Source organism: Carassius carassius, chromosome 9, assembly GCF_963082965.1.
Source record: "Carassius carassius chromosome 9, fCarCar2.1, whole genome shotgun sequence".
NCBI classification, from domain to species: domain Eukaryota; kingdom Metazoa; phylum Chordata; class Actinopteri; order Cypriniformes; family Cyprinidae; genus Carassius; species Carassius carassius.
In genome coordinates this window covers 35932004-35942003 of record NC_081763.1, presented here as the reverse complement: position 1 = coordinate 35942003, position 10000 = coordinate 35932004, and the positions used below count along the sequence as shown (strand labels likewise).

Genomic DNA, 10000 nt, shown 5'->3' with positions numbered 1-10000 from the left:
GTGATACTGATCAACATCTGCAGTCACTCATCCGCTCACCTGGATGGTTTTAGTGATCTTCAGAGACGCTGCGCTCTGATTGGACGCTGTCGGGACGCTCCTCTTTAAGCTCAGCCTATCACGTGCATCCACTACTTTTGTGATCCCGCCTCCTGGCTGCAGGGCCACACCCACTCTGGTGTTCTGTGGCCGAGGGCCGGCAGAGACGGGGCCGGTGTTATGTATCTGGACGTGAGGGATAGCGGTGGGTTTGACAGCCGTCTGCTGGATTGTCGTGCTCAGAGGCGTCTGCTGCTGCTTGCGTGAGTTAATCAGCTGCCGCGCATCCTGCACAGCCCCGGCTCCAGCTCCGCCCCCTCGTCCCCGGATCCAGAACCGTGCGTCTTTCTGTCCCAGCTTCTCTCTCGCATCCTTCACCTGGAACGCTGGACACGGACAGAGAGATGAACAACACGAAACTCTGAACAAACCACAGCTTCGTCAGTCCCAGCACACGGACACGTACCTCCTGTAGCTCCGCCCACTCCCAGCCGCTGTCTGACGTCACCACTGCCAATCTTCTGACGGGCATCGAAGGCCCTGCCCACTGACCCCGCCCCTCTGCCATATATGGGCCTGTGGGAGGGAAAACAGCAGAGTTACACGGGAAAGACCAGCAGGACGCCAACAAACCTCTAAAGACGAATTTCCAATTAGAATTCGAATCAAAATGAACTTGGTCTTCAAAGTGTTGATACACAAGGAGTGTGTCTCAGTAGCTAAAAATAAAAATGTACGTGTTTTAAAAAGGGAATGTGTATGAACCGGTAGTTTGAATCAACCGGTAGTTTGAATCAGAAGTATGTGATGTCGATCGACAGATATCGGCCGAATCATCGATCAATCGCTGAAGCACCTCGTGTTTTAATAGCGCAGATCTAGTTATGAGCTCTAGTTCACGCGAGGCATGTCGATTATGTAAAAGAACTTCCGAGGTTTATGGAATTAACGAAATGTACGAGGTTTGTAAGTAAAAACAGCCGCGAACATAAACGGGCAGGACGCGTCAGCCAATCAGAGCGCGGCTCAAACGGGCATAATACCCAATCAGCTGCGGGAGAAGGCGGGACAACACGCTCAGCATACACGACTGCGTTTATAAAGAAAGAGTAAAGAAGAAAACACCCCGCGGTTTATATGAACGCCCTCTGAAGCGTCTGGACGCATTTACCTCTTATTACTGACTCCTCTGGCGTTAAAACTGCGGCGACGAATCACTTCATCCAGAGAGAGGTCCGCCATATCTACGCTTGCTGGAATCTACACGGGCGCAGCACGCAAGTGCGTGACGTACATATGGGCGGGGCGAGGCGATGCGTGACGGGCAGTGGAAAGGCTCAAAATACACGCGAGAAAACGCGAGAGCCTTTTTACTGTAGATTTAATGCTTAAACAGTTACATAGATAAAAAAGAATTAAGCCAATTTTAGAGTGCTTATGCAATGAAAAATGATGGAGTTTATTTCCTCTTTTCATTCTACATTTTCCTTTGTATATTAATGAATGTAAAGAAAGTAAAATATTAATGACTTAGTATTAGAAGCATTACTCTAAACATAACATATTCTGTTTATGGTGAAGAAAATGTCTCCTGAATAAAATGGCACTTCATAAAAACAAAACACTTTTACATTATTAACAACAACAAAAACCGAAAATGCATATATATGTATTTTTTTGCTAAAATTCAAAAATGACATTAGAGAAATACAATTTAGCATACATAACATACAATGTATTAACAATTCATCCAAAGTCATCAGAACTAATGGAATAGAGGAAAGATGGGAAAAAACTGAACAGAACAAATAAAGAAAAGGGGAGTATATAATAATATTAATAATAATAAAAAGGCAAAAAAAAACAAGTATTAATCACGGTACATGAAAGATCTCATCATATCTCCTCAAAAAAGAAACACATTTTTTGTTATTAATTAATCTTAGAGATGTAATTAAATGTTCTACTTCATATAAGAATCTATAAAAGTATGTATTTTCTTAAGAAATGTCTGTTTGTGAAAACAGAAGTCTGCCACAAGGATAAGAAAGTTAACAGTTGATTCTAAAGATTTGTTTGGGTTTTCAAAAAGCAAACAACATCCTAATGAGTAAATCACAATTCATCTTAACTTTAGAAAAACAGTAGACACTCAAATCTTTCCAGAAAAGTGATGAAACATTACATGAGAAAAATAAATGGCAAATATCTTCAGTTTCTTCTCTACAGAAGGAACATACATCACAAAATCTAGACAAGAACACATTACAAGGGTATATATCATGCAGAATTTTAAACTGCATTTTTCACTTTATTCGGTATACAGTACTTATATGGTAATAACCATGTTTTCCTCCAATTAATATTATCTATTTTAGAACACAAAAAACTTCCCTTTTGGAGAAAGTGAGTTTCGAGATTGAGAAAGTTGACTAATAAATGTATTATTACATTCTTTACTTAAAAGTGAAACCCCTCCGAAACATAACTGTGAGAGATCAGCATATTTTCTAAAGTATCAAATTAAGCAAATAATTTGACATTTATTTGAATGAAGTTTGAGCCCAGAAGTGTTTGTAGTTAAGACGTGCTGTTTATCCTCCGAGAATACAGTATCATCTGAGAACTGTGAGATACTAATCTCCAGCAGAGTTATTATTGTGCTAAATATCTATAGATCATGTTTCTACAACAAATAGAAATAAAAAGGGACTCAAAGGGCAACCTTGACGTATTCCTTGGTGATGTACGTGAATTTAAAATGATACAATATCTGTTTCTTCGTACAACATTTGAACAATATTTCTGAGTTTCGAGGGAAATGCAAAAGCCTCTAAAGAGTTCATAAGGAACTCAATTATAGCAGTGTCGAAGGCCTTATACAAATGGAGGAATAAGATAATAGCATCAGACTTGATTTCATCTCTATAATCAATAAGATCCAGAACAAGTCGAGTATTACAGCTAATATGATGACCGTTCATAAATCAGTCTGTGCTTCATTAATGATGTGATGTTAATGTTGTTTTAATCTCTTGGTGAATATAGAAGAATATTAAGAAGAGTGATGGGATTAATGTCAATGTCAAAGTCACCTTTATTTATATAGCGCTTTAAACAAAATACATTGCGTCAAAGCAACTGAACAACATTCATTAGGAAAACAGTGTCAATAATGAAAAAATGATAGTTAAAGGCAGTTCATCATTGGATTCAGTGATGTCATCTCTGTTCAGTTAAATAGTGTCTGTGCATTTATTTGCAATCAAGTCAACGATATCGCTGTAGATGAAGTGTCCCCAACTAAGCAAGCCAGAGGCGACAGCGGCAAGGAACCGAAACTCCATCGGTGACAGAATGGAGAAAAAAACCTTGGGAGAAACCAGGCTCAGTTGGGGGGCCAGTTCTCCTCTGACCAGACGAAACCAGTAGTTCAATTCCAGGCTGCAGCAAAGTCAGATTGTGCAGAAGAATCATCTGTTTCCTGTGGTCTTGTCCTGGTGCTCCTCTGAGACAAGGTCTTTACAGGGGATCTGTATCTGGGGCTCTAGTTGTCCTGGTCTCCGCTGTCTTTCAGGGATGTAGAGGTCCTTTCTAGGTGCTGATCCAGCATCTGGTCTGGATAAGTACTGGATCCGGGTGACTGCAGTGACCCTCTGATCTGGACACAGACTGGATCTGGTGGCCACGGTGACCTCGGAACAAGAGAGAAACAGACTAATATTAGCGTAGATGCCATTCTTCTAATGATGTAGCAAGTACATAGGTTGTTATGTGAAGTGTTTCCGGTTCCGGTTTACCTAATTAATGCAGCCTAAAAATCCTTTAACGGATTTGGATAATAAAAGCATATTAGTATGTTATGTGTATGCCAGGTTAAAGAGATGGGTCTTTAATCTAGATTTAAACTGCAAGAGTGTGTCTGCCTCCCGAACAATGTTAGGTAGGTTATTCCAAAGTTTGGGCACCAAATAGGAAAAGGATCTGCCGCCTGCAGTTGATTTTGATATTCTAGGTATTATCAAATTGCCTGAGTTTTGAGAACGTAGCGGACGTAGAGGATTATAATGTAAAAGGAGCTCATTCAAATACTGAGGTGCTAAACCATTCAGGGCTTTATAAGTAATAAGCAATATTTTAAAATCTATGCGATGCTTGATAGGGAGCCAGTGCAGTGTTGACAGGACCGGGCTAATATGGTCGTACTTCCTGGTTCTAGTAAGAACTCTTGCTGCTGCATTTTGGACTAGCTGTAGTTTGTTTACTAAGCGTGCAGAACAACCACCCAATAAAGCATTACAATAATCTAACCTTGAGGTCATAAAAGCATGGATTAACATTTCTGCATTTGACATTGAGAGCATAGGCCGTAATTTAGATATATTTTTGAGATGGAAAAATGCAGTTTTACAAATGCTAGAAACGTGGCTTTCTAAGGAAAGATTGCGATCAAATAGCACACCTAGGTTCCTAACTGATGACGAAGAATTGACAGAGCAACCATCAAGTCTTAGACAGTGTTCTAGGTTATTACAAGCAGAGTTTTTAGGTCCTATAATTAACACCTCTGTTTTTTCAGAATTTAGCAGTAAGAAATTACTCGTCATCCAGTTTTTTATATCGACTATGCAATCCATTAGTTTTTCAAATTGGTGTGTTTCACCGGGCTGCGAAGAAATATAGAGCTGAGTATCATCAGCATAACAGTGAAAGCTAACACCATGTTTCCTGATGATATCTCCCAAGGGTAACATATAAAGCGTGAAGAGTAGCGGCCCTAGTACTGAGCCTTGAGGTACTCCATACTGCACTTGTGATCGATAGGATACATCTTCATTCACTGCTACGAACTGATGGCGGTCATATAAGTACGATTTAAACCATGCTAATGCACTTCCACTGATGCCAACAAAGTATTCAAGTCTATGCAAAAGAATGTTGTGGTCAATTGTGTCAAACGCAGCACTAAGATCCAATAAAACTAATAGAGAGATACACCCACGATCAGATGATAAGAGCAGATCATTTGTAACTCTAAGGAGAGCAGTCTCAGTACTAAGATACGGTCTAAATCCTGACTGGAAATCCTCACATATACCATTTTTCTCTAAGAAGGAATATAATTGTGAGGATACCACCTTTTCTAGTATCTTGGACAGAAAAGGGAGATTCGAGATTGGTCTATAATTAACTAGTTCTTTGGGGTCAAGTTGTGGTTTTTTGATGAGAGGCTTAATAACAGCCAGTTTGAAGGTTTTGGGGACATGTCCTAATGACAATGAGGAATTAATAATAGTCAGAAGAGGATCTATGACTTCTGGAAGCACCTCTTTCAGGAGCTTAGATGGTATAGGGTCTAACATACATATTGTTGGTTTAGATGATTTAACAAGTTTATACAATTCTTCCTCTCCTATGGTAGAGAATGAGTGGAACTGTTCCTCAGGGGATCTATAGTGCACTGTCTGATGTGATACTGTAGCTGACGGCTGAATGGTTGCAATTTTATCTCTAATAGTATCGATTTTAGAAGTAAAGTAGTTCATAAAGTCATTACTGCTGTGATGTTGGGAAATGTCAACACTTGTTGAGGCTTTATTTTTCATTAATTTAGCCACTGTATTGAATAAATACCTGGGGTTAAGTTTGTTTTCTTCTAAAAGAGAAGAAAAGTAATCAGATCTAGCAGTTTTTAATGCTTTTCTGTAGGATATGTTACTTTCCCGCCAAGCAATACGAAATACCTCTAGTTTTGTTTTCCTCCAGCTGCGCTCCATTTTTCGGGCTGCTCTCTTTAGGGTGCGAGTATGCTCATTATACCATGGTGTCAAACTGTTTTCCTTAACCTTCCTTAAGCGTAAAGGAGCAACTTTATTTAAAGTGCTAGAAAAGAGAGAGTCCATAGTTTCTGTTACATCATCAAGTTGTTCTGAGGTTTTGGATATGCTAAGGAATTTGGTTACATCAGGAAGATAACTTAAAAAGCAGTCTTTTGTGTTAGAAGTGATGGATCTTCCATACTTGTAACAAGAAGTAGAATTTACAATTTTGGCTATATGAATTTTGCAAAGAACTAAATAATGATCTGAGATATCATCACTTGGCTGAATAATTTCAACACCATCAACATCAATTCCATGTGACAGTATTAAATCTAGAGTATGATTTCGACAATGAGTAGGTCCTGAAACGTGTTGTCTAACACCAATAGAGTTCAGAATGTCTATAAATGCTGATCCCAATGCATCGTTTTCATTATCAACATGGATATTAAAATCACCAACTATTAAGACTTTATCTGCAGCCAGAACTAACTCGGATGTAAAATCACCAAACTCTTTAATAAAGTCTGTATGGTGCCCTGGTGGCCTGTATACAGTAGCCAGTACAAACATAACAGGGGATTTATCATTAACATTTGTTTCTCTGGATAATGTTATATGAAGTACCATTACTTCAAACGAGTTATACTTGTAGCCTGCCCTCTGAGAAATCCTGAAAACGTTGTTATAAATTGAAGCAACACCTCCACCTTTGCCTTTTAGACGTGGCTCATGTTTATAACAGTAATCTTGGGGGAAGGACTCATTTAAAATAATGTAATCATCAGGTTTTAGCCAGGTTTCTGTCAAACAGAGTACATCTATATTATGATCAGTGATCATATTATTTACAAAAAGTGTTTTCGTAGAAAGGGATCTGATATTCAATAAGCCAAGCTTTATCATTTGTTTATCCATATTGCTTCTGTTTTTTATTTGTTGAACCTCAATTAAATTATTAATCTTAACTTGGTTTGGACATTTTTTGTATTTTCTAGTTCGGGGGGTTAAGGCCAGTTATCAGTTATAGTTATGTCTTTGTCTGGTTTGGGATGAGAGATATCACGCCTTGTTTCACAGAAGGAGTCATTGTACCATGTTTATTCATTCTTGAAGCATTAAGAAAAAAGGTCTTATCTGAGGAATATCGCTCCTAATCTCTGCAGCTTAAATTTACTTGGGTTTGCCTGTACATCAGGAGAGGTTCCTCACAGGAGTAACACGCTTCTCAGTTTCGTCACAGTATTATTGTTCATTTGTAATGCAGAGATGCTTTTCCTTTTAAAATCCCTTTCTCAAGTGAGAAGAAGAAGCTCGTATTTTTCTCTCCGTCCTCAATCCATCTAGCTCTGGATCTAACAAAGGCACTTTAACTATTTCTAAATATATATGGTCTATTTCCAATTGCAAAGTTTTTAACTGATTAATATCTGTAACAGATTCTCTTTTTTGATTAAGGTATTTATTTTAATTAGCAACTCAGTTTCCCTATTAGCATTATGCATTAACCACTTTTAAGGTTTTAGATCTTGTTATTGTAAGTAATCTTGCTTTATATATATATATATATATATATATATATATATATATATATATATATATATATATATATATATATATATATATATATATATATATATATATATATATATATATATATATATATATATATATATATTAAAAAATGCAAAACTATCCTCCAGAACAAGCGAGAGGCGGTGACGTCACAACATATCCCACAATGCACCGCCCGAAGAGCGCGCTCGAAGCGCAGATAGAGTGTTTGTGGTCACTGCACACTATTAAGGGCAGAAGATGTGCTGGTGTGTGTGTGTGAGGGTGAAGATTCATCAAATAAATCACTGCAGACTGAACGAGACGCGCGCTCCCTCTGCTCACCGTCGCCGTGCACGCGTGCGCTCGTCACCGGGACCAGGCGCTCGTGCGCTATAATCTCATGCCTTAAACTGATGAGTAAGGAAAATAACGACGCGGGGTGACGCCCGTGTTCTCGCAAACTCTCGCGAGGAGAATTTTTGAAAGGGCACAGGTCCGTCTGTGAGGTGACTCACCTACTTAGTGAGATGCCGAGCAGAGCCAGGATCTGCCCCGGACCCTAACTAGTGTACAACAACAGAATCATCTGCCTGGACCCAAACTAGTGTACAACAACAGAATCATCTGCCCGGAGACCCTAACTAGTGTATAACAACAGAATCATTTGCCCGGAGACCCTAACTAGTGTATAACAACAGAATCATCTGCCCGAGACCCTAATTAGTGTACAACAACAGAATCATCTCCCCGAGACCCTAATTAGTGTACAATAACAGAATCATCTGCCCGGACCCAAACTAGTGTACAATAACAGAATCATCTGCCCGAGACCCTTACTAGTGTATAACAACAGAATCATCTGCCCGGAGACCCTAACTAGTGTACAACAACAGAATCATCTGCCCCGGACCCAAACTAGTGTACAACAACAGAATCATCTGCCCGAGACCCTTACTAGTGTATAACAACAGAATCATCTGCCCGGAGACCCTAACTAGTGTACAATAACAGAATCATCTGCCCGAGACCCTAACTAGTGTACAATAACAGAATCATCTGCCCGGACCCAAACTAGTGTACAACAACAGAATCATCTGCTCCGAGACCCTAACTAGTGTACAATAACAGAATCATCTGCCCGAGACCCTAACTAGTGTACAACAACAGAATCATCTGCTCCGAGACCCTAACTAGTGTACAATAACAGAATCATCTGCCCGGACCCAAACTAGTGTACAACAACAGAATCATCTGCTCCGAGACCCTAACTAGTGTACAATAACAGAATCATCTGCCCGGACCCAAACTAGTGTACAACAACAGAATCATCTGCTCCGAGACCCTAACTAGTGTACAATAACAGAATCATCTGCCCGGACCCAAACTAGTGTACAACAACAGAATCATCTGCTCCGAGACCCTAACTAGTGTATAACAACAGAATCATCTGCCTGGAGACCCTAACTAGTGTACAATAACAGAATCATCTGCCCCCAGACCCTAACTAGTGTACAATAACAGAATCATCTGCCCCCAGACCCTAACTAGTGTACAATAACAGAATCATCTGCCCGGACCCAAACTAGTGTACAACAACAGAATCATCTGCCCCCAGACCCCAACTAGTGTATAACAACAGAATGATCTGCCTGGAGACCCTAACTAGTGTACAATAACAGAATCATCTGCCCCCAGACCTTAACTAGTGTACAACAACAACATCATCTGCCCGGACCCAAACTAGTGTACAACAACAGAATCATCTGCCCCCAGACCCTAACTAGTGTACAACAACAACATCATCTGCCCCCAGACCCTAACTAGTGTATAACAACAGAATCATCTGCCCCGAGACCCTAACTAGTGCACAACAACAGAATAATCTCCCCGAGACCCTAACTAGTGTACAACAACAGAATCATCTGCCCCCAGACCCTAACTAGTGTACAATAACAGAATCATCTGCCCCCAGACCCTAACTAGTGTACAATAACAGAATCATCTGCCCCCAGACCCTAACTAGTGTACAATAACAGAATCATCTGCCCCCAGACCCTAACTAGTGTACAATAACAGAATCATCTGCCCCCAGACCCTAACTATCAGAATCAGAATCAGAAAGAGCTTTATTGCCAAGTATGCTTGCGCATACAAGGAATTTGTTATAGTGACATAGGCTTCCAGTACACAGAGACAACAACACACAGACAAAAAAATAAAAAATAAATAAATTACAGGAGAATTACAAATTGGCATGTGGTGTGTTCTGCCGAATGTTCAGCAGTTCATCCCTGGTGAAACTGATCGTGTTTGTTAAACAAAAAACAGGAAAAACGAACAAAAACAGTACAAACACTGGAGAGCCAAGCACTGAAGCAGCCATGTGCGGCGCCATCTTGGATGTAGATGTAACTAGTGTACAATAACAGAATAATCTGCCCCCAGACCCTAACTAGTGTACAATAACAGAATCATCTGCCCCGAGACCCTAACTAGTGTACAACAACAGAATCATCTGCCCCCAGACCCTAACTAGTGTACAATAACAGAATCATCTGCCCCGAGACCCAAACTAGTGTACA

At 39.9% G+C, this 10000-nt stretch overlaps 1 protein-coding gene and 1 non-coding gene across 2 annotated transcripts in view; one reads left to right on the top strand and one right to left on the bottom strand.

Annotated features, from left to right (window-relative positions):
• The window catches only part of LOC132149723 (polymerase delta-interacting protein 3-like), a 6152-nt gene extending 4787 nt beyond the window's left edge, over positions 1-1365 (bottom strand). Inside the window, exons 1-3 of the mRNA XM_059559133.1 lie at positions 1211-1365; positions 506-615; positions 40-425 (exon numbers count right to left, since the gene is read on the bottom strand). Coding sequence (XP_059415116.1) covers positions 40-425; positions 506-615; positions 1211-1281 — 567 coding nt within the window. The 5' untranslated portion in view covers positions 1282-1365. The remainder of the gene's footprint in view (positions 1-39; positions 426-505; positions 616-1210) is intronic.
• A 6453-nt stretch (positions 1366-7818) lies between these two features.
• On the top strand, positions 7819-7972 carry LOC132150840 (U12 minor spliceosomal RNA). Its single transcript, XR_009436019.1, has one exon. It is a non-coding gene; the product is annotated as a U12 minor spliceosomal RNA (small nuclear RNA).
• The last annotated feature ends 2028 nt before the right edge of the window (positions 7973-10000 follow it).